Source organism: Meles meles, chromosome 4 (genome assembly GCF_922984935.1).
Source record: "Meles meles chromosome 4, mMelMel3.1 paternal haplotype, whole genome shotgun sequence".
In the NCBI taxonomy this organism is placed as follows: Eukaryota; Metazoa; Chordata; class Mammalia; order Carnivora; family Mustelidae; genus Meles; species Meles meles.
In genome coordinates this window covers 70,615,658-70,641,968 of record NC_060069.1, presented here as the reverse complement: position 1 = coordinate 70,641,968, position 26,311 = coordinate 70,615,658, and the positions used below count along the sequence as shown (strand labels likewise).

The 26,311-nt window shown below is 35.1% G+C and overlaps 1 protein-coding gene across 2 annotated transcripts in view; it reads right to left on the bottom strand.

Moving 5' to 3' along the window:
* ZBBX (zinc finger B-box domain containing) overlaps positions 1-26,311 on the bottom strand; it is a 121,873-nt gene that overhangs the window by 16,914 nt on the left and 78,648 nt on the right. The window contains exons 10-17 of one of the 2 annotated variants that reach the window (XM_046003405.1): positions 26,099-26,208; positions 25,591-25,691; positions 24,359-24,438; positions 22,098-22,237; positions 14,591-14,898; positions 10,896-11,049; positions 9,985-10,101; positions 3,439-3,696 (exon numbers count right to left, since the gene is read on the bottom strand). In XM_046003405.1, coding sequence (XP_045859361.1) covers positions 3,439-3,696; positions 9,985-10,101; positions 10,896-11,049; positions 14,591-14,898; positions 22,098-22,237; positions 24,359-24,438; positions 25,591-25,691; positions 26,099-26,208 — 1,268 coding nt within the window. The remainder of the gene's footprint in view (positions 1-3,438; positions 3,697-9,984; positions 10,102-10,895; positions 11,050-14,590; positions 14,899-22,097; positions 22,238-24,358; positions 24,439-25,590; positions 25,692-26,098; positions 26,209-26,311) is intronic. The other variant, XM_046003406.1, reaches the window with a different exon arrangement.

The following is a 26,311-nucleotide window of genomic DNA, read 5'->3' as shown; positions in this document are numbered from 1 at the left end:
AGTATCAAAAGCTTGGGATCATTCCCTGCATATTTTCAGACCACAATGCTCTGAAGCTAGAACTCAATCACAAGAGGAAATTTGGAAAGAACCCAAATACATGGAGACTAAACAGCATCTTTCTAAAGAATGAATGGGTCAACCAAGAAATTAAGGAAGAATTGAAAAAATTCATGGAAACACAGCAAAGGCAATCCTGAGAGGAAAATATATAGCAGTACAAGCCTTTCTCAAGAAACAAGAAAGGTCTCAAGAGCACAACCTAACCCTACACCTAAAGGAGCTAGAGAAAGATCAACAAAGAAAGCCTAAACCCAGGAGGAGAAGAGAAATCACAAAGATCAGAGCAGATATCAATGAAATAGAAACCAAAAAAACAATAGAACAAATCAACGAAACTAGGAACTGGTTCTTTGAAAGAATTAATAAGATTGATACAACCCTGGGCAGACTTATAAAAAAGAAAAGAGAAAGGACCCAAATAAATAAAATCATGAATGAAAGAGGAGAGATTACAACCAACACTAAAGAAATCCAAACAATTATAAGAACATATTATGAACAACTCTATGCCAACAAATTTGATAATCTGGAAGAAATGGGTGCATTTCTGGAGACATATAAACTACCACAACTAAACCAGGAAGAAATAGAAAACCTGAACAGACCTACAACCAGTAAGGAGATTGAAACAGTCATCAAAAATCTCCAAACAAACAAAAGCCCAGGGCCAGACGACTTCCCAGGGGAATTCTACCAAACATTTAAAGAAGAATTAATACCTATTCTCCTGAAACTGTTCCAAAAAATAGAAATGGAAGGAAAACTTCCAAACTCATTTTATGAGGCAAGCATCACCTTGATCCCATAACCAGACAAGGATCCCATCAAAAAAGAGAATTACAGACCAATATCCTTGATGAACACGGATGCAAAAACTCTCACCAATATTCTAGCCAATAGGATCCAACAGTACATTAAAAAGATTATTCACCAAGACCAGTGGGATTTATTCCAGGGCTGCAAGATTGGTTCAACATCCACAAATCAATCAATTTGATACAATACATTAATAAAAGAAAGAACAAGAACCATATGATACTCTCAATAGATGCTGAAAAAGCATTTGATAAAGTACAACATCCCTTCCTGATCAAAACTCCTCAAAGCGTAGGGATAGAGGGCACACACCTCAATATCATCAAAGCCATCTATGAAAAACCCACCACAAATATCATTCTCAATGGAGAAAAACTGAAAGCTTTTCTGCTAAGGTCAGGAACACGGCAGGGGTGTCCATTATCACCACCGCTATTCAGCATAGTACTAGAAGTCCTACCTTCAGCAATCAGACAAAAAAAAGAAATTAAAGCCATCCAAATCAGCAAAGAAGAAGTCAAACTATCACTTTTTGCAGATTATATGACACTATATGTGGAAAATCCAAAAGGCTCCACTCCAAAACTTCTAGAACTTGTACAGGAATTCAGTAAAGTGTCAGGATATAAAATCAATGCACAGAAATCAGTTGCATTTCTGTACACCAACAACAAGACAGAAGAAAGAGAAATTAAGGAGTCAATCCCATTTACAGTTGCACCCCAAACCATAAGATACCTAGGAATAAACCTAACCAAAGTGGCTAAAAATCTATACTCAGAAAAACATAAAGTACTCATGAAAGAAATTGAAGAAGACACAAGGAAATGGAAAAATGTTCCATGCTCCTGGATTGGAAGAATAAATATTGTGAAAATGTCTATCCCACCGAAAGCAATCTACACATTTAATGTAATCCCTATCAAAATACCATCCATTTTCTTTCAAAGAAATGGAACAAATAATCCTAAAATTTATATGGAACCAGAAAAGACCTCGAATAGCCAAAGGAATATTGAAAAAGAAAGGCAAAGTTGGTGGCATCACAATTCCAGACTTCAAGCTCTATTACAAATCTGTCATCATCAAGACAGTATGGTACTGGCACAAAACAGACACATAGATCAGTGGAACATTATAGAGAGCCCAGAAATAGACCCTCAACTCTATGGCCAACTAATCTTCGACAATACAGGAAAGAATGTCCAATGGAAAAAAGACAGTCTCTTCAAAAAATTGTGTTGGGAAAATTGGACAGCCACATGCAGAAAAATGAAATTGGACCATTTCCTTAGACCACACACGAAAATAGACTCAAAATGGATGAAGGACCTCAATGTGAGAAAGGAATCCATCAAAATCCTTGAGGAGAACACAGGCAGCAACCTCTTTGACCTCAGCCACAGCAACATCTTCCTAGGAACATCGGCAAAGGCAAGGAAAGCAAGAGCAAGAATGAACTATTGGGACTTCATCAAGATCAAAAGCTTTTGCACAGCAAAGGAAACAGTTAACAAAACCAAAAGACAACTGACAGAATGGGAGAAGATATTTGCAAATGACATATCAGAAAAAGGGCTAGTGTCCAAAATCTATAAAGAACTTAGCAAACTCAACACCCAAAGAATAAATAATCCAATCAAGAAATGAGCAGAGGACACGAACAGACATTTCTGCAAAGAAGACATCCAGATGGCCAACAGACACATGAAAAAGTGCTCCACATCACTCGGCATCAGAGAAATACAAATCAAAACCATAATGAGATACCACCTCACACCAGTCAGAATGGCTAAAATTAACAAGTCAGGAAATGACAGATGCTGGCGAGGATGCGGAGAAAGGGGAATCCTCCTACACTGTTGGTGGGAATGCAAGTTGGTGCAACCACTCTGGAAAACAACATGGAGGTTCCTCAAAAAGTTGAAAATAGAGCTACCCTATGACCCAGCAATTGCACTACTGGGTATTTACCCTAAAGATACAAATGTAGTGATCCAAAGAGGCACATGCACCCGAATGTTTATAGCAGCAATGTCCACAATAGCCAAACTATGGAAAGAACCTAGATGTCCATCAAGAGATGAATGGATAAAGTAGAGGTAGTATATATACACAATGGAATACTATGCAGCCATCAAAACAAATGAAATCTTGCCATTTGCGATGACGTGGAAGGAATTAGAAGGTATCATGCTTAGTGAAATAAGTCAATCAGAGAAAGACAACTATCATATGCTTTCCCTGATATGAGGAAGTGGAGATGTAACTTGGGGGGGCCTTGGGGGGTAGGAGAGTAATAAATGAAACACGATGGGATGGGGAGGGAGACAAACCATAAGTGACTCTTAATCTCACAAAACAAACTGAGGGTTGCTGGGGGGAGGGGAGCCAAGAGAGGGGGGTGGGGTTATGGACATTGGGGAGGGTATGTGCTATGGTGAGTGCTGTGAAGTGTGTAAACCTGGCGATTCACAGTCCTGTACCCCTGGGTATAAAAATACATTATATATTTATAAAAAAATTTAAAAATTTAATAATAAAAAAAAATAGCATTACCTGCAAGATTTCTCAGGACATTGAATTCTTTTTCCAAACTGTCTAAGGTTTGCTGATCAGCAGTGCAATCTAAGAATGGCTCGGTGTGGTGAGTAGTATCAATATATTCAATTTCTGAAATTTCAGAAGTGGCTCTAGATAATGGTCGAGCAGCTGCACTTCTTGACCGAGGTTGGGAGGAGACAAGGCAGCTGAAGCTTTTTTTAACAGAGTTGGAAAGGGATAAATTTGCTGTTGAAGGTCTCTGGGATATCTGGCCTAAAATGAAAAATAAAAAAATTTTATATCAACTTTTTAAAAAATTCTGAATAAATGTTTGAAGGTATAAAATACCAGCCCCCTAAATCTAGAACAGTTAAGGTCATACAACAGACTTTAAGAGAAAGTGTGCTTTAAAGTGTCATGCATTCTGGTTTACCACAATGTTTTAATCTGAAATTACTTTCCCTATGTCATAAAGAACACTTCGGAGTTATTTTTCCCTTTCTTTTCTATATTCAGAAAAAGACAAGCTAATTTTAACTAAGGCAAGAAATCTGTAAATCAAGTTAATTCCAGAACAATTCAGTATCTAATCTTCTTTTTTTCCAATATCCAATCTTATAATCTGTTCCCTAAACATCCCGAACTATGTCATATTTCTTAAATTCTAGGATGATACCACACTGTGCCTTGTAAGAGACAAAAACCCATAGAATAGACATAGGACCACTTCCCCCGTGAGTTTTATTTGATGGTGTGTAACATTCTTCTATTAAGACAGATATGGAGACAAAATACTGGTATGCGAAATCTTCTAGAAAAACACAGGCTTTAAAGAAATTGAGATTCTATTTCTAATTTTCCTAAATATGAGTTCACTTTCTGCTGCTGTAGAGGGCACTTTAGTGGAAAAGTTCCAGAAATACAGATCTAACTCAGGTTATTACTTTGTTCCACGATGGCAGTCACAACTTCGTTTTGACTTTGTTTAGTTGGTTTCTTCAACATTTGTGTTTCTTTCATAGCAGGAAAAAAGATCGCTTCAAATACTACACTAACATAAAATAACTCTTTCTCTCTCTCTATCTACATATATCCATCTATCTATTGTTAGATACGTATATCTATCTTTTGGTACTGCTCACAAGATTCTTTAATGAAGGTCAAAGGAATATTCAAAGTACAAATTTAGAAATTGAGAGTGTAGGTATATGTTTATATGTACTAAATCACTGTTATGATTTAGATTAATATTTTTATATTAAATATAAATACTTTATAAGATAACCTTGTATCTCCTTAATGAGAATTGGCTTTGTGTAAAATGTTGGATTATTTAAAGAAGCACTACTGTCAATATCATGAAAATCATTATTTGAATGTACATACGCCATTATAACATTATGCCCACTCAATTCGAAGGAAAATGTAAGATTCAGAAGAACAACTACAGGTAGTTGTCATGCATTAAACATTTAAAAACTACTAAGTTTGTCTTTTTTTTAAACTTAAAAATCTACTTTGAATGTAGCTAGTACTCCAAGAAGCAACCTAATGTATTATGTAATTATTTAAGCAATTAAAACTAAGGTAAGTCCCAAAGGGCACCAATTTTAATGAACATTTCAGAAATCAATTTTGAAAACATTCTTTGTTGGAATGAAATTATGAATAAATTAAAATAAGATTCTGACCTTTTTGTCCATGTGCACAGAGACAGTTATGAAGAAAAATTATTGACAAAAATGTATCTATGTTTGAGGACATACAAATGTAAATATCCTTATGGATTACTTTAAAGGCTAGAATTTGGAAATAATTTCCCCTTTTACCTGTAACACACAGGAGTACATCATATATAAAATAAACAAATACATAAGAATACATGACACACAAAAAAGCAACCTTGCCATTCCTACTTAACAAAGCCAGAGCAAGAACAGCTAATGTGGAAATGTGAGTATAACAATAATTCAACTATATGAACTGAAAGTTCTGCATCTATGGAGAAAATGATACCCTTCTATCTGTATTGTGCTCTGTCCCATTCAAGTAAAATTCAGAGGAATGCAGAACTCTGATTAAAATCAAACAAGCGGAACATGTTATGAGGAAGAACCGGACTTCTGCCAACACAGGCAAATATGAGTCGAGAAAAATTTAGCGTAATATGGATGTCCTTCAGAAGATTCAGAAGAGCACAAACACTTGCCAAACTCTTGTGACAATATCTGGTTGCCACAGTATTAGAAGTTAATTGATCCCAGTTGAGAAAACAAGTACACTGAGGATGGGACAGACTTATGCTTAGAATACAGCAAACAGACCATCTTTTTGTGGAAAATATGTTTAAAGGATAATTTAAAGTCCCCAAAACATAGAAAGAGACAGCAGAAGTTTCAATCTGGTCCTTGATTTTATTTATTTATTTTGTTTACTTAGATGAGTATATTGTTCTCTGTACAGGCTTATTAATGTAGAAGCTTATTGATGTTACCACTGGGGTTCAAATTTGAAACACCATTAAGGCTGACACTAATGAAAAGTGCCATGATTGAAGGGAGCAGTCCATAATTTTTTTTTTCAAAGGTTCAGCCTGTAGATTAGGAACATAAGAAGTTCTTTTTGGAGTAACTTGTGCCATTGCTGGCAATGTAATCTTACAAAATTATAGATTACCACTGACCACAGTTATACTCTGAAAATAACTAAAAAAAACTGTCCTTGGAATTAGCTAAAGAAAATATGCCCCATGACTACTAATGAGACTATGCTTGCTATTGGTAAGATAAAAGATAAGGGCGCTTTGTACTATATTAATGGGCATAAGAATGCTGACAAGAATATGAAAGTCTAAATCACTCAGTGAATCGTATTTAGTACAATAACTGTTATTGCCAGTCTAAATAAAAACATTAGAACTGGATGCAATATCAATAGAGCAACATGCTTTTTGTGCAGTGTCTCAATAACAACTAACATCTGATCAAAGAAGCCACTATTTTATTTCTGAATAAAGGTTGTAAAACATCATTGCCTTTTGACATTCTTCTTGTTCTGTGTAAATTACTAAGCATTCATACATTAAAACATAAAAATGTATTTTCTAAGAGTTCTTGATACATAGATGGACGTTTTATTTAGCAGTATGGGTTAGTAGAAAGAAGGCTAAAGTGGGAAGCACTTGTCCATTCTCACTGACTTAGAAATCATCTTGTGACCTGAGGCATGCAAATTCATACTTCCACCTAAAGTTAGGAGTAACTTAGGAGTTGGGACAGAATATCTCAAATCCTCTCCAACTCTGAAAGCCTATGAATCACTACCCAATTCAATTAAATTATAAAAATCATTTGTCAAAACCTGAAATTGCCAGGCACTGTGTCAGGGTCAGGGTACTCAAAAGTGAATGAGACATCGCCTGTACCCTCAAGTTGTACTCCAAACTAACACACAGTCTTGCTCTCCTATTTCCCTCCTTCAGATACATTTGCCAAGTGCTGACAATATGCCAGGCTGTGTTCCATCACTGAGGACGCAACAAAGAAAAGGACAGGCTAGGTCCTTGCTTTCTTTCCAACCAAGCTTAGGATGAGCAGAAAATAAATAAGTAAAATAATGTCACCTATTACTAGTAAACAAACAAGTAAACAAGTAAAATAATTACATCTATTATTAGAAACTATTACTAGTTTCTAGGAGAAGGACAAAAGAAGGTAAATGTGATGGGGGGGTCTCAAGAGGCTGGCATTAGTTAAGGTGGTTTCAGAAGGCTTCTCTAAGGAAGCAGCATCTGGGCTGAGATAGAAAAATGGAAAAGAAAGGATCATTTGAAAAACGGTGTGAAGAGTGAGAAAGAGGCTACAGACAATTCCAGGTTAGATGGAAGAGCAAATTCTCAAGCTAAGGAGCAAGACAGAGAGTGGCCTATATGAAAACAAAAAGAAGCCAGCCAGTGTAGCTGCACTTGGGAGAGGACACTGTCAGCAGAGTTGGGCAAGGCCAAGTCAGTACTGCTGTGTGATGTCTGGTAAGAGATGTCGTGTTTTTTTTTTTTCCTGTCTTCTATAAGAAGCTATAAAATGCTTTTAAGCAGGAGAATGACAAGATACAATTTATGCTTTTAAGTTTACAGAAAATGTGATTAGCTCCCTATAAACTATAAACAATTTTATGACTATAAACAATTCACTCAACTGACTATAAACAGTACAATTTGATAGAAATTACTTACTGAAACTTGTTTTCAAGAAAGGCAAAAAGTGAAATTGAGAGATAAATGAGAGATAATGGACAACTGGCTTGGGCTCATCTTGGAATAAAGGTAGAAGTGGTCAGATCTGGGATCAGTATTAGAGCTGAAATCAACAGAGTCTAGGGATGATTTGGCTGTAGAGGGTAAGAGAGAGACAAGAAGGCTCCTGACCATCTTACCAATGTTTATATGGTTTTGTAGACAGAGACAGCAAAATGGGGTGGGTGAGCAGGAGGTTTTGGCAGGGGTTGGGGAGATCAATGGGCTTGCTGCTGTATTTCATAGCTATTGTGTTTCTACATTCACAGACTTAAAAATCTTACAGAAGAATTCCTTTATACACTAGCATCAGTTCAGCACATAAAATTTTGATAACTTGTGGCTTAGCCAGAAAAATTTAATTTTTATTTCACAATACTGCTTCTGTTCAGAAAGTCCTTTCCCTCTGCCCCTAACCAGCACATCTTATTAATTCCTTAAGACTCAGCTGAAATGTCACCTGGTCTCTAACACCTTGGTGATCTACACCTGTTAACAGCAAAGCAATCATTTTACCACCTCCATTCCTAAAAAGACTGCATATGTACCTACCTTTACTATAACTGATCAAATGTACTATGATTATCAATTACCTGTCAGTCTCCAAAAGTACGTTACTCAAAGTCCTCTTACAAAATGTGCATTTTATATTGGGTAATTTATGTGTTTATGTATCTATATAGCAGTTTTCCCTAAGTATGATTTTTGGACTGTCTATAGCAGCATAACATGGAATTATTGATAAAATAAGTACAAATTTCTAGATCCTATCTCAACTTTAATAAATCAGAATATTAAGAGTGAGGTGGTGAAATCCACACTACAACAGGTTTCCCAGGTAGTTATGCTCACACTAACATTCGAGAACTTCTGCCTTAGACAGCTCAGGGATGACGGCTGATTTTGTCTCACCTGTGTCTGCAGTGCCTGGCTTACAGTAAGTGCTTCCACAAATGTTTCTTATAGTAAATTACTGATTTCAAATGATCACTCCAAATCGAGACTTAAAGGTATTTGGCTACTTATCTATAAAGATTTGTCCTGATAACAAATTTCTCATAGCATGCATATGAATTTGTTTTCAGCAATATGTGGTAACTTAAAACAGTTCCTTTGGCTGCCTCCAAATGAAGCTACCAGAAGTTTTGAAGCTGCTTGAGACTTTGATGTGAGAACAGGTACCTAATTATAGAGCCAAAACACATTTATAATAAATGGATGGTTTTTCCATGAAAAAAAAAACATTTTAAATCTGACAGATTCTCAATATAAATGCATATGAAAGGGATCTAAGCTAGCCAAAGAGTTTGAATCATAGGATTTAGGGAAAGAGAGACATATAAATTTTGCATATTTGGACAAATCATATGTAATTAAATCTCTGGCTTGAAGATGGTCCTCAGATGAAGGCAAACAACCCCTTTGTTAAGCATTCTTCCTAAACCTGTGAGCTCCTGGAGATCAGGGAACATGACTTATGCATCCCTTTTTCCTTAGGGCCCAGCATCAGGCCAACATACTCAACACATGTCTGTTGAATTGCCTTAATTCATCAGTCATCTATAGCAACTTCACATGAAATTCAGCATAAAGCAAATTTACTGCAACAGGTAATTGGATAATAATAATGATGACCTAATAAAACTACTGATTTTAATGATGTCAAAATTCTCTGCATACATTCTCTAGGAAAATATTACAGTGAGATTCAGCATTCAAAAGAGTTATCCTATAGACAATCTTAAAACTATTTTGGTTAGTGAATGGAGTCAATGAACTTAAATCAAGATTCCAGGGTTAACATATTCAGCACGAGATGTAGAACGGAGGTGTCTCAACCATGGCTACAGAAAGCAATCGTAACCCCATTCCTTTCACAAATGGCTATGTCTGATCATAATGTGAACCAAGTGTATGATATGCAAAATCTGGAACAAAGACACTGTGTCCTGAGAGTGTAATAAAACTGAGTATGTATTTTATAAGGATTATTTAAAATACACACCATACCCTGAGCTACATTTTAAAAATATTATTTACGAATACATTGTAGCAAAAATAACTAAGACTTAACTCATGTTGTTGAGAAGAATATGACAAGTCTTCCTTTTTCGGTTTTGGAAGAAAAATGTAAGGCAGCCAGTAAAATGAACAAGTTCACATTATGAAACTGCAAAAACTAACTTTTGGGTACCTAGTAAACTGCTCAGAGAAACTAAAAAACACAGTGAGTCATCAGTATGGCACTGTGGCCTTCCAGCTGATCTTACCCATTTTTTGTCGTGTTCTACTCGTTGACGGGTTCTGGGCACTCTGCAGAACACCCAAGGCGACTGCATTATCAGCATATGTACTTATGCTACGGTCTGGGATCCACTCTCTGTCTCCTGAAATGGAAAAATTGTAAGCTAATTTAAATCTTAAAAAGCAGAGAAATCCATATTATTGCTTTATTTTATTTTTCATGTTACTAGATAATCTTTGGTTAAATGAACATTGATAACAGTGAGGGATATATTATAAAAGAAATCTCATAAATATATAACAAAAACATTAGATTTGCATAGCATAATAAAAAATAAACTCTAAATTGCAAAGATATCACACACACTTATGAATAAAAATAAATACTTAAGTATATAACAATATACTTAATAATAATAAAAACAAATACTTTAAGTATATAACAATATAACATAAAGTATAATAGTACATGAATAAACATATTTGAACACATGGGAAACCTAAGAATATAGATGATACCAGAACTTGCAGAAGGAAATTCCAGCTATGTTTCAAAAATTCCTAGAGATCCTGAGATTTTGATATTTGCTTTCAAGATGGTATTTAAGAATCATCATACAATACTTAGCAGCTAATTAACTGATTCAAAGAATTTCTATTTCACAATTTAGTAAAGGCTACCTTTCTAAATTCTAAAAATAATCTCTCCTCAGTCTCATTATACTTATGTTCTCTCACATTCTGAGAGAAGCCTCAAATATAAATATGTGGCAACTCACAGAGGGTTAATAATTTCAGCTGGAGAAGAAAATGACTTTATTCATTGAACAGAATTGCCCAGTATTTCCTAAAATGAGGACGAGCTGTTTAAAAAAAAAAAATGTCAGGAAATTATTAGGTTGGTCCACAGGCCATCTGATTTCATGTCTGAATTTACCTGCAATTGTAATCCTACTACTGGAATAGCTGCATTCTAAGCTATGAGAAGGAAGTAAGTTGAGTCTTTCATTTTTATCAAAAATAAAGAATCTTTCAAGTCCTTGATATTGTTTAGGTATAGGCTTACTTCTGAGGGCTATTTCTTGTAACAACTAGGAAACAAAATATTCAACAAAATTAAGTTTATTTTATCTCATCAACACAAAGCAGCACATTCATTCATTGAGCACCTACTATGTTCTTGGCACAAATTCTCCCCTCATCAGATTTAGGTTCTTGTAGTGAAGACATAGACAACAACACAACATTTATATATAGTAAGTTCTGAAAAATATATAAACCATAATTATCATAATTATCTGAAAGTTGTCATCAATCCAAGAAGGACAGAAGATCACAAAAGAAAAGGTCTCCTTTCTCCCTCCTTTTATTTTCTTCCATTAGTGTCTTCATGCCTGAGTTACTCTGGAAAACAGATTCTTCCTCATATGCTGTGCTTTTGAATTAGTATCTTTGTCTATATATAAACTAATTTCAAAGATGAAAGTAGAATACCAAAGGGAATAAAATTTGTCATGGACAAAATCCAACTTAACAAAATACTCATTATGAAACAAACATCTATGTAGTAAACTGAGACAGGAGCGAGCTAAGTAATTTGAGAAGGTCATAGAATTAGAAACTAGCAGATCTAGGTTTGACTGATGTGAAGCATAGGTTTATTTTCCCACCCTATGAATTCATTTTCTGATATGCTTTCATCCTAGGGAAGAATATTAATGGGATTAAAACATACATGAGTCTAGTAAGTAACAGATTAGAGATTCAGACGTGAGAGCTCTAGATGGGCTTAAAACATAATCAGAGTGCTTTCAGTATTTAACAGTTCCCTAATGGATCTAATTAATGCCCAAATGTAGTCTGTTTCCAGGTAGTAAACAACACAAAAAATTATGATAACTCGATTCAAATTTATAAATCATATAAATGATAAAACATTACAAAACAAAGCCAGTGACCAAAGCACCTCTTTCAAAGACAAATCTAAGTTGGCTCTACTCATGGCATCTTCCCTGGTTGTCCCAGACACTGATTTTCAATTTAGAGCAACCCTTCAGCTCTAGTGCAGCTCTTATTTGTATTAGACAACTGCAAATCTGGAACATTTTTGTAAAGCATCACTTGAGAGATAAGAACAAAGAAAGTGGCTTGGTTTGTTTCCCAGACTCACAAAGTTAACTACTGATGATGTCAAAACCAGAACCAAGAGCCCCTAACTAGTCCATGTTCTTCCTGGCACCCGGCCCTACTCCACTGCTGCTGCTCTATACTTGGTACTGAATTCCATAGTTTCCACCTTCACGAAGGACTCAGTTTCTGAAAACTGAAGTCCAAAATGAACGATTGTGCACTCCAGTGCAAGTCAAGTAATACTACTGCTAAAAATTGCCCCTACTGCTCAATCTTAAATTTTCTATTGCAGCAACACAGATTTTTAAGTAGTCTCTGCTCAAGGGATAGCTTCTACTACAGCAGGAAGAGAATAAAAACAATTCATGTCTAGTCATCACAGATGAAAACAAAGTAGATTCTATCACTATATATAAAGCACTGTTTTCTTCGACATAATCATTTACCACTTTTTTTTTTTACAATAGTAGCATAAGTAATCAAAATATGGTTAGTAGCTCTGTAACATTTCAATTCTAATTATGAAATACTGTAAGTATGTAGATATGTATTATATATAACATGACTTGACCACACAATTTAATATCAGTAATTTAAAACATTCATTTCACAGGTGCCTAGGTGGCTCAGTCAGTTGAATGTCTGATTCTTGGTTTTGCTCAGGTCATGATCTCGCATTAGTGGGATCAAGCCCTATATCAGGCTCCATGCTCAGCATGGAGTGTTCAGATTCTCTGCCTCTCTTCAACCCTCTCAAATACATATAAAGATTTTAAAATCTTAAAAAAAAAAAATTTGCTTCAGATATCCATGCCAAAAATTTAGTCTTTAGAGCTAATTGTATTATTGCATTGAAGCAAACATACTTAATTACAATGCATGTTTTTGACTATTACTACATCTGAATGTATCCATAAAAAGCTATAATTGTCTTAAATGTTTCCAAAAATACTGACTTATCTCTATGTGTCCTTTTACATTTAAATTTTAATGCCATATTTTTTGAGATGGATCCATATAAATAAAAATAGTCCTATGTCATTCATTTTAACTGCTCGATTGCTTTCCATTACACAAATTACCACAAATTACGTATCTGTGAGCTTTGGCCAAATGCCTTTTATTAGGTTACAGCAAAGAATGCCTCCCCCTAGGGCACAGTTCAGGCAGGCTTGCACCCAGTTATAAAAGAACTGGGGTCCTTATGCTCTAGGATTCCTCTCCCGTAACACAGGATAATGCATGTGTAGGTTGTCACTTAGCCCTCTTTGAGGCCATGTGGAAACTGGAAAATCAGAGTTCTGTTTGCAGAAGTTCAGTCTGATTGCTTTCTTCACTGGGGGAGGAGAAAGAAAAATTCCTCTGCAATGAGGCTTTGTTTTCAGCTAATTGTGAGAATGTCTTCTAGAAGGGATTGGATTTCTTCTGGCAGACACATTAAGGTATCAATAGAAATGGATTAAAATTAATGTGAATTTGTTGGCTTGGAGCTCCTGAGCAAGAAATATATATTTAAACTGTAAACCTATGTTAAATGAAAGCCCAAGATTTCCATTTTTCAGGTAAGGTATTTTATTGATCTGTCCCAGTTCCTCTGCAGAAATCAGTTTTTCTTCATCTTGTTGCATCTGTGAGTATGTCTCCCAAGGTATTCCTCCAGTGACTGAGAAGACTTCTACGGATCAAAAGTTTTTGCAAAGGTCTCAGTTCCAATTTTGCAGTTCAAAAAGGAAGAAGACCCATCACAAGGTGGGCCCCAAAATCCAATCCCCCAAGCAGAAGGGGCAGCAACTCAACAGCCATTCTTCTATGGTTTTGGTCCCACCTTTACTTTAGGCATCATGGAGATTCATTTCATATGACTTTGAAGGGTTGTTAAAACATTTGACTTGCCTAATTTCCAAAAATTGTATTAGGTAATCATGATTACCTAAGATTTTTAGTATATAGAACAGAGATTCAAATATAGTTTCAAAACTTGGCATTAATGCAATGACGAGCTACTTTCTTTTTCCTCTAAGATGAAATGAAAACTATACCCCTATTTATTTATTAGCCATTTTTCTGAAGGAACCGCCTTTAAAACCTTGTACTTACATTAAGCCACAAAAACTAGTTCTATCTACATATCTGCATTGATTTCATTTTAACAGTGACTATACGGTAAAAAGCTAGAAAGGATTTATTATGCTAAATTATTCCTAATAATAAATTTCATTTCGAAAAGTAACAGCTCTCTTACTATGGTGCATGAGGTGGGCCTTAAAGTGTTGTCACATAAAACCATTTGTTATAATAGCATTTACCATATTAGAATTTGTCCTATAGGTCATTAACATTCTTTCCCATATGAGTCATTCTTCAACTGTCTCATGATAATATAAGGTAGTACATTTTAACTTCAATAGGTAGTAATGTTTAAGAATATATGATGTCAATATAAAATTTTCTTATGAAATTTCATATAAAATCTTTAATGTAATAAACATAATAGAGATTTACCAGTGGTGACTCGGTAGCTTTAGAATCTTCAGAGTTTGGCCTCTCATGCAGATTGCTAAATTCCAAGGATTCTTTGATGTCCTGAGATAACTGCTCCTTAATGGAAGGTTTTTTTAAATCTATGCTTGGCAAAGAAGGCTTGCTCTCAAGTGATACGCAGGAATCACCAGACTTTTGATTACTCTCTGTATCTATCATTTTCTCCTTGAAATTTCTTTCAGAAAAGCTGCTTTCCCCTATTTTCTCAATGGCAGGAGAATAAACGTCAGGACCCACAATGATGTCAAATTCTGTATTTGAAGTTCCTGCTGTTGAAAATAATTATTTACAAAAATTAAATAAATTAACTAAACTGTTAATAAACCAAAACTTTGTGGTGTAAACCTTTATCAATAAGCACTATTTTATCGGTATTTCTTTATTGAGATCTCAGTGTTAAAATACATTTACTCTATTAATGTTTATAAATGATAATCATAATTTACTGATATATTCAAACCTTAATGGATCAGACTAAAGGAAGGAGGCAAGATTTTATTTTGTAATGAAATGTCAAAATTGATGCACATTTTTACTTCAGCCTGTGGTTCAATTCCCACTTTCCTACATCTTCTCCCACTCCAGTTTTATATTGGCAATTTATGAAAAATAATGCAGAGACAACCCTATTTCCACATTTTGTGTTTTTTCCTTAACATGCCTAGTCATGAGGTGAGGGCAAGGGGAAATCTGCAGATGAAAGAGCAGTACCAGTTCGGGGCACAGAAAATGTTTCAGCTGGGACACCTGCCTCTGGAAAGCTGCAAAATGAGCAAGATTATATTAGTCACCACCTCATTATGTCTGCTTTAAATAAATGAGTTGCTTTAGATCATTGGTTTTCAACCTGGGTGCAGAATGGAATCATCTGAAAGTACTCTTTAAAATTGTCTTGATGAAATCCCAATAGTTCATTTTTGCCCTTGCTTCCCTTGCCTTTGCCGTTGTTCCTAGGAAGATGTTGCTGCGGCTGAGGTCGAAGAGGTTGCTGCCTGCATTCTCCTCAAGGATTTTGATGGATTCCTTTCTCACATTGAGGTCCTTCATCCATTTGGAGTCTATTTTCGTGTGTGGTGTAAGGAAGTGGTCCAATTTCATTTTTCTGCATGTGGCTGTCCAATTTTCCCAGCACCATTTATTGAAGAGGCTGTCTTTTTTCCATTGGACATTCTTTCCTGCTTTGTCGAAGATGAGTTGGCCATAGAGTTGAGGGTCGATTTCTGGGCTCTCTATTCTGTTCCACTGATCTATGTGTCTGTTTTTGTGCCAGTACCATGCTGTCTTGATGATGACAGCTTTGTAATAGAGCTTGAAGTCCGGAATTGTGATGCCACCAACTTTGGCTTTGTTCTTCAATATTCCTTTGGCTATTCGAGGTCTTTTCTGGTTCCATATAAATTTTAGGATTATTTGTTCCATTTCTTTGAAAAAAATGGATGGTATTTTGATAGGGATTGCATTAAATGTGTAGATTGCTTTAGGTAGCATAGACATTTTCACAATATTTATTCTTCCAATCCAGGAGCATGGAACATTTTTCCATTTTTTTGTGTCTTCCTCAATTTCTTTCATGAGTACTTTATAATTTTCTGTGTATAGATTCTTAGTCTCTTTGGTTAGGTTTATTCCTAGGTATCTTATAGTTTTGGGTGCAATTGTGAATGGGATTGACTCCTTAATTTCTCTTTCTTCAGTCTTGTTGTTGGTGTACAGAAATGCAACTGATTTCTGTGCATTGATTTTATATCCTGACACTTTACTGAATTCCTGTACAAGTTCTAGCAGTTTTGGAGTGGAGTCTTTTGGGTTTTCCACATATAGTATCATATCATCTGCGAAGAGTGATAGTTTGACTTCTTCTTTACCAATTTGGATGCCTTTAATTTCTTTTTGTTGTCAAAAGCTTTTGCACAGCAAAGGAAACAGTTAACAAAACCAAAAGACAGCTGACAGAATGGGAGAAGATATTTGCAAACGACATATCAGATAAAGGGCTAGTATCCAAAATCTATAAGGAACTTAGCAAACTCAACACCCAAAGAACAAACAATCCAATCAAGAAATGGGCAGAGGACATGAACAGACATTTCTGCAAAGAAGACATCCAGATGGCCAACAGACACATGAAAAAGTGCTCCACGTCACTCGGCATCAGGGAAATACAAATCAAAACCACAATGAGATATCACCTCACACCAGTCAGAATGGCTAAAATTAACAAGTCAGGAAATGACAGATGCTGGAGAGGATGTGGAGAAAGGGGAACCCTCCTCCACTGTTGGTGGGAATGCAAGCTGGTGCAACCACTCTGGAAAACAGCATGGAGGTTCCTCAAAATGTTGAAAATAGAACTACCCTATGACCCAGCAATTGCACTACTGGGTATTTACCCTAAAGATACAAACATAGTGATCCGAAGGGGCACGTGTACCCGAATGTTTATAGCAGCAATGTCTACAATAGCCAGACTATGGAAAGAACCTAGATGTCCATCAACAGATGAATGGATAAAGAAGATGTGGTATATATACACAATGGAATACTATGCAGCCATCAAAAGAAATGAAATCTTGCCATTTGCGACGACGTGGATGGAACTAGAGCGTATCATGCTTAGTGAAATAAGTCAATCGGAGAAAGACAACTATCATATGATCTCCCTGATATGAGGACATGGAGAAGCAACATGGGGGGGTAGGGGGATAGGAGAAGAATAAATGAAACAAGATGGGATTGGGAGGGAGACAAACCATAAATGACTCTTAATCTCACAAAACAAACTGGGGGTTGCTGGGGGGAGGTGGGATTGGGAGAGGGGGAGCGGGCTATGGACATTGGGGAGGGGAGGCGAACCATAAGAGACTATGGACTCTGAAAAACAACCTGAGGGTTTTGAAGGGTCAGGGGTGGGAGGTTGGGGGAACAGGTGGTGGGTAATGGGGAGGGCACGTTTTGCATGGAGCACTGGGTGTTGTGCAAAAAGAATGAATACTGTTACGCTGAAAAAATAAAATTGTCAGTGTATGAGCCTGACCCCAAACCAATTAAATCAGACACTGGGAGTGGGATTCAAGCACTGCTTCTTCCACCTCCCTCCACAAAGTTCTCCAGGTGATTATAATGTGCAGCCAGGGTTGTGAAACATGGGTCTTAATTTTAAGAAGAATAAAAATTCTTTAACAATTTTTACACCATACTGCATTCATTTTAAATAACAGTATGTTTATCATTACCCAGACTGAATATAGCTTCATCCGATTATCCCTATGCTCTTTCCAATATAAATATCTTATCTCTATAAATAGATGGTATAAAATAGTAAAGGCTATGACTAAAATACACTCCAGTGATGTAAATTCTGCCTTGCTGCCCAAAGGACTTACTTGTTGCAATTAAATGTTTGCACAGCTTAGCAATTACACATAGTATTTAGAACCTCCATTTCCAACAACTACCACCTCTTAAATCACACAAGTACTATGAGAAATACAGTAATTTGTATATCAGAGAAATATTTTTATAAGCCTAACTTTATAAAAACTGTTCAATTTAAGGAAACTTCCATAATAATGCTGCATTTTCCTCCTAAACTTCAATAGAAATTAATTGATTTTTTGGTACAAAAAGATGCTATTTCCTCTATGTAAATGTCTACAACTAACCTCTGCAATATTTTTGCAAGATTGCAAAATTCTATTATTAGGATCAAATGTTACTGAAGAGGTGACAAATCTGCCTTTTAATAATCTTTAAAAATGTGATGAAGAAAGCATAGGTATAATTTAATTTAGTCTATTCAGTGGAAGGCCCATTAAACCATAAAAATCAGATATCTTGATTCAACATTTGAAAATCAATTAATCGAATATGTTATCTCAAGAGGCTAAAGAAGAAAAATCACAAGATCATATCAATGGATGCAAACCAGAAACAAAAAGGAACTTCCTCAACTTGATAAAGACTACCTATAAAAAGCCCTAGAGTTAACATCATACTTAATGATAAACTAGATGATTTAACCCTACCATCAAAAACAAATCAAGGATGTCCCCCCTCTTACAACACCTTTCCAACACTGTACAAGTCCTAGTTAATGCAATAAAACAAGAAAAGGAAATAAGAATACAGATTAGGAAGGAAGAAATAAACCTAATTTTGTTCACAGATGGCATGATTGTTTATGTACAAATCTGAAAGTATCAACCAAAAAACTCCTGGAACTGATAAGTGATGATTGCAAGGTTGCAGGATACGAGATCAAGATACAAAAGTCAATCACTTTCCCATACAACAACATGAATAAGTAGAATTTGCAATTAACAACACAATGCCATTAGTACTCAAAAAATGAAACACTGAAGAATGAACTTAACAAAATATGTAAGAGATTTATGTGAGGAAAACTAAAAATCTCTGATGAAAGAAATCAAGAACTAAATAAATGGAGAGAGAGTCGATGTTCAGATAGGAAGACTCGATATTGCCAAAATGTCACTTCTTCCCAACTTAATCTATAGATTAGTTAGTTAATCCATAGATTCATTCAATCCCAATTAAAATCCCAGCAAGTTATTTTGTGGATATTGATAAACTGATTCTAAAGTTTATATAGAGAGGCAAAAGACCCAGGAAAGCAAACACAATATGGAAGGAGAAGAACAATGTCACAGGACTGACACTACGCAACTTCAAAAATTACTAAACAATTGTAGTAACAAAGACAATGTGGTATTAGTAAAAGTACAGAAAAATAGATCAATGGAACATAACAGAGAATCTATAGATAGTCCCCCATAATATAGTCAATTGATCTTTGTCAAACAGTAAAGGCAAAATAATGGAGAAAAGACACTTTACAAAAAATGGTGCTAGAGTTGGACATCCACATGCCTCCAAAATAATCTGGACACAGACCTTCCACCCTTCACAAAAATTAACTCAAAAGAATGATACACCTAAATGTAGAAATGCAAAACTATAAAACCCTTAGAACCTAAACATCTAGATGATCTTGAGTATGGTGATGACACTTTAAGACACACACCAAGGATCCATGAAAGAAATAATTGATAAACTGAGCCTCATTAAAATTAAAAAGCTGTTCTGTAAAAGACGCTGCCAAGAGAATGAGAAGATAAGCCATAGGCTTAGGGAAAATATCTGCAAAACACATATCTCATAAAGTACTGTTATCCAAAATATTAAAAAATCTAAAATCTCAACAGTAAGAAAATGGAGAGCTCAATTTAAAAATGGGCCAAACCCCTTAACAGACCTTCATCAAAGAAGATATATAGATGGCAAATAAGCATATGAAAAGGTGCTCAACATCATATGCTATCAGGGAATTACAAGTTAAAACAATAATGAAATCCACCCCACAATTTTTGGAATGACAAAAATCCAAAACACTGACAATACCAAATGCTGGCAAGGATGTAGAGAACAGGAAGTCTCATTCATTGCTTTAGGAATGCAAATGGTACAGCTACTTTGGAAGACAGTTTGGTGATTTTTTTACAAAACTAAACATATTATTACTATGTGATCTAACAATTGCAATCCTTGGTATTTACCCAAGTGGGAAGAAAAGTTATCTGCAAATATACATGGATGTTTATAGCAGCTTTATTCATAATTGCCAAAACCCAGAATCAAAATGTTGTCCTTCAATAAGTGAATGTATAAATAAATTGTGATACATCCAGATAATGAAATATTATTCAGTACTAAAAAAAAGAGCTATCAAGCCATGAAAAGACATGGAGTCACCTTTATGTGCATATTACTAGGTGAAAAAAGCCAATATGAAAAGATTGCACATCATAACATTCCAGCTTGACATACACACATGACATTCTGGAAAAGGCTAAACTATAAAGTAAAAAGATCAGTGGTTGCCAGGAGTTAGGAGGCAGGGAGGTAACATAAAAAGGCAGGGCACTATAATGATTTTTTATGATACTATAATGGTGGATACATGTCATTATAAATTTGTCCAAACCCACAGAATGTACAATACCAAGAGTGAACCCTAATATGAACTATGAATGTTGGGTGATAACAGTGTGTCAATATATATTTGTTGATTGTAAAAAATGTACTACTCTGGGGGTGCCTGGGTGGCTCAGTGGGTTAAGCCTCTGCCTTCGGCTCAGGTCATGATCTCAGGGTCCTGGGATTGAGCCCCGCATCGGGCTCTCTGCTTGGCGGGGAGCCTGCTTCCTCCTCTTTCTCTGCCTGCCTCTCTGCCCACTTGTGAACTCTGTCAAATAAATAAATTTTTTTAAAAAAATGTACTACTCTGGTTTGGGATGTTGATGGTAGCAGAAGCTATGAGTCTGTGAATGCAGATTGTATAAGGGAACGATCTATATATCCTGTTCAGTTTTGCTGTGAACCTAAAACTGCTCTAAAAAATCAAGTCTATTTACATAAATCAAGTATCTTGTAAAGTAAAACTTAATGGATATTTATATTCAGCATTTCCTCAAAGGCAACTGGAACATCATGCTCTAGGTAGGTAAGAAAATATCTTTTTGGAGCCCTGTGAAGTCCTAAATCCCATGTGGATATAGTTCATAGTTGGTCATAATAATTTAGAGGCTTATTAGTTGAAGATGTCAAGATGAGCAGGATTATCACAAATCATGGCTCTACCATCTATTACCCAATCAAAAGTAATCATCAGTTTTATAACTAGTTATTTTAAATAATGCTCTCAGGTATCTCTCAAATCTTTCATATAAGACATATTATTAGTTTTTCTGAAAGTTCTAAATAGAATAAAATTATATTTGAAAGGCAGATTAGAAACAATCTAGTTCCTATGTTTTAGTTTAGGAAAATGCAATCTAAGAAAGCAAGTGACATGTTCAAGGTCACACAATGATTTAAGACAGAAATGGAAATGAAATTTGACTTCCAGACTAAGATAATTTATCGTGACTGTCTTTAAATGGTGCTCTCACCAACTGGAAATTGAAACCAGACATTTACACCCAGCATTCTAATCTATAAATTCTAAGGAACTTACTGGTAATAACAATGTAGATATATAAACGATGATTGGTTTGGTTTGGTTTTATCAATTATGTGAAACTTTTCATCAAATTTGAATATTTTGGGAGATTTAATGCAAGGGAGGCAACAAGGTGTCAATTAGATTTTCTTCACTAAAAGCCCTCCCATGTAACCTTTTAAATGCTCTCTCAGTCCACAATAACTTTTAGAGAGACCAGCCAACATTGCCTGCTTTTCTTCTGATTACAGACACTGTTCCCCATTGACTGAGGAGAGTATTTGCTAGAAAACTGTATTTTCAACCAAGCGTTTCTAAGTACTAAATTTTGGGGGCTTAAAATAAACAGCATAATAAGAAAAGCTTTTACACACTGCAATACCTACTGGTTTTATTAACTTGCCAACATTTACTGTTAATAATATTAATCTACAAGAAAAAAGTTACCTTTTGAGTTATTTTTACAGTAAGAAGAGCTGTTGTTCAGATGGAGATGTAAGAGGTCTGTTTTTCGCTTGGTGGAAACATGACGCTGATGGATGTCAGTTTCATATAGAAAAGTATTCTGATAATCATGAAATGTGCAACTTTCATGTTTCAGGGTAAGCAAAAGAGAAGAATTGAAAGAAATGATATAAAAAAGAAAGTAAAAAGGCCCGTCTTATTAAAATTACAGTAAAACCTTCAGGGAATAGGGTTATTCACATTAATTTAATATTTTTTTAACCTTAACTGTGGACACATTCTAAACTACAAGTAACTAAATAGTATTATGGATTTTAAAGAAAGAGGTAACGGGTCAGATCTGATTTAATTGAACAGTGTCAATTAAAAACTTCTTTTAAAAAATATTCTGAAATGTTTGTTCTTTATATTCTTCTAAAAATGGAGAGTTACTTACTAAGTACATTGAAATCTGGTAAAATCAGGGTTTTATTACTTAAATAAAATTTTTATTTGTTTATCAATGAACTATCAGAGTCAAAAAACAATACGTGGTAGGTTAAAGCCTCTGCCTTTGGCTCAGGTTGTGATCTCAGGGTCCTGGGATTGAGCCCCGCGTCGGGCTCTCTGCTCCGCGGGGAGCCTGCTTCCTCCTCTCTCTATGCCTGCCTCTCTGACTACTAGTAATTTCTATCAAATAAATAAATAAAATCTTAAAAAAAAAAAAAGAGGGGGGGTGCCTGGGTGGCTCAGTGGGTTAAAAAGCAATACGTGATATTTGTTTTCAATTTTTAATGATGGTTACTATATACTTGCATATGTACAATTCAAACAACATTTTCTATGAATTGAATAATATATTTAATAATATCCAATATTTAATAATATTCAATATGCAAGCTTTACATAGTATCACCATAAAAACTGGATTATGCTCCTGTGTCACTTATGATTCTTTATGGTTCTTCTTAGAAAGGAAGAAACTTGGGATGCCTGGGTGGCTCAGTCAGTTAAGCGTCTGCCTTCCACTCAGGTCATGATCCCAGGGTACTAGGACCGACTCCCACCTCAGGCTCAGTCCTGGGATCAAGTCCCACATCGGGCTCCTTGCTCAGTGGAGCGCATGCTTCTCCCTCTGCCTGCTCTGCTTGCCACTCCCCTGTTTGTGCTCCCCTTTTCTTTCTCTCTTTGACAAATAAATGTTTTTTTTTTAAAAAAGGGAAGAAACTCTACAGGCACCTCCATACCCAAGAGGCAAAACTACTGCCAAACCATGATCAGTAATCTCTGCCTTCTGTAATACCCTACGTGGAAGTCAAAGCAGGACTTGCAATAAGACATATAAAAGAACCAAATTAGATAGCAGATACGTCATTCATTTTCTTAGGAATACAGTAGCTCATACAAATCTTTTATCTACTGACTAAAAGGCTATCTCCTGCCAAAAGCACATTGGCTGCTAGATATCTGGGTCTATGTGTCCAAACATGGGTCTTTTCCCTTAGGAAAGGGATAGGTCCAGGGATATCCCTTAGGCTCACTGCTATTCCAAAATGCTGATAGGGCCTACGTTGATCTAAACGTATAAGCAAAAAATTGGCATAGGAGCTACTTAACAGGAATTTCACTCTGCTCTTTACCCAATTTAATACTTCGTAACCAAAACACATGAAATCCTGGCTAAAGTTCTAACAGCAAAAGAGACCCAGAGTCCTTTTATCATTACTAACAGATACAGCTATTATTTTTCACTTGGAAATGACAAAATTCTAAAAAAAAGTTACAAAGTGAGCTGTTATACTTCGCTTATTTATCACATAGTAAAATCTACCTAGTAACTAATCTATAGTTTGGGAGCTCTTTTGTCTTTCAAACTAATCATTAATATAACTTTTTATTTAGGGTTCATAGCAAACTAAAATAAGAACAATTCAAAGAGTATCTTTGGAGAAATGAAGAAAGCTCATATGACATACATCATCCTCGGTAAGTTACTTCAAATAATAATGTTAAAATCAGAAGTATTTATTAAATAATCCAGATACTAGGTAAGAATATAAACATATCATTATAGCCATGTTGCTTACTATTGAATGTTGGCAAATATTAGCAATATTGTACACAAATTTAAACATGGCTTTAGTAAAATATATTCTAACATTGAAGTCACATATTTTTACATCATGAATTTCTCACTTAAAGAGATGGTTGATTTTGAGAGTAGGTTTTTAATAAGCATCAAAAGTGATTTAGCAAGATCTTACCTTTGTTGACTGTCCGCATCTGCTAACTCAACTTTGTAGGGCACTGTGTCTCCTGGTTCTTCAAATTCCTCTTCATAAGTCTTATTAAATACATGTAGTATAATATCAGTATATTCAATAAATGCATTATACATTAACCAGCTAACTAGTATGTAGTATTTAGAGAATTTTCTTCCTACAAATAATGTTATTAGCTTTCTGGCTATGTGCCATAGAACATGAGTTCTAGAAGAACTAAACAAATTCAACAACTATTTGTTGAGGGCATTTGCTGTGTCAGCCATTTTATCCTTACTGTCACACCTAGAAATAACACTAACAGCTGTTTTATTATGTAGCTACTAAGTGCCAAGTAGGCTAGTGACTGAAGTGTTTTTAGTTCTCTGAACAGCATATTATAAGCTTATTCTGTGCATCAACAAAATAATGACAAGCACACACACATATATGTAAGCACATGTGTTTATTTATTCTATATCTTAAATTTATCCAGAAGAGAACTAAAATGTTTCTAGGCATACATGCAAAAAGAGCAGAAGCTATTAACCTAAAGAAGAAAGTGGCCCTTAAAGAGATACTTCTTCTCTTCTAGTCTTTTTCTATGAGAACCACAGGGAGAGAAATATTGAGGACAAGTTGTACATTCAGCTACCAGATAACTAGAAAGTCAGAAATGTGCTGACACATTAAGTTTTGTCAAAACTTAAACCTTCCACATAAGCTCTACCCCTGATTGGCTCAAGTTCCAGTTGATTTTACTTTGTGTCTTCTGGAGGTTTGTATCCAAGTTATTATTATACTAAATCCCTTAAATCTTAGTACTATTTTTCCTTTAAATAGAAAATAGTATTAGATGACATTCAAGAAACAACATGTATACAAATTATACTAAGTAGATACAATATTAGGAGACTGATTTTTGTTTAAAAAGACTGATAACATAAAGACCTAGCCAAAACAAACACGAAACCACATTTAAATAAGTTAAAAGTAGTACATTCCCACACTGCACACTTCCAAAAATGGCACAGTATCAGTACAGCTCAGAAATGTACTGCCTACACTAAAAATAATACTGTTTTACTCCTTTCAACATATTTAATTCAAACTCTTATAAATTTCCTTCCAAACAATGTTGAATTGGGAGAAAAGTCTTCTTAAATAGAATACATAGTTGTAATTACGTGTTTTGAATTTCTTGTTAGGTAACAGAGTAGTCATTATGCACTTACATCATCCAGTTCAACTATTTTTAGAGATGGCTCAGGTCTCTCTATGTTTAGTTCTTCTACTGGCAGAAAAGGCACTGGGTATTGTACTTTGGTCTCCTCAACTAGGATATAAAATTAGGAAATAATATCTTAAAGAATATACTTCACCTGATAATTCCCTATCTTCAAATAACTGACTATGTTATATAGTCAACAATAAAAGAATAATGTTCTCTTATGCATCTACACTAATATGTAAATGTTATCAATTTCCCCAGCTCAACTTAAAATACACATTTTCTTAACATTCAATGTTTAAATAAATAAAATGATATAATTACGGCAAAGTAAATCTATGGAATGAGAAGAGGAGTGTGCTTGATTCTTATCTAGAGAAAAAGGGTGCATAGTCCAACTGAAGATAATACAGTAAAAAATAAATAAATAAATAAATGCATATGCTGACTAATGCTTAGTGTGTAAAATTTGAAATGATAAATTAGAGAATATCAAATAAGTCTGAACTAACCATCACTATCTTCATCACTTTCATTCTGGGAACACTGTGCCTCACTCGTTGTTTTACACTGAGGTATGAATGTATCTGGTAGCATGTTTTGAAGTTGCTCCTGTGGAGTTCTACAAAACAAGAAAGAAGCAATTATAAGACTAAAATCTATTATGTGAAATTTTCCCAGATGAGATCTTGATTTATTTCACAAACGAGTATACAAAATTAATG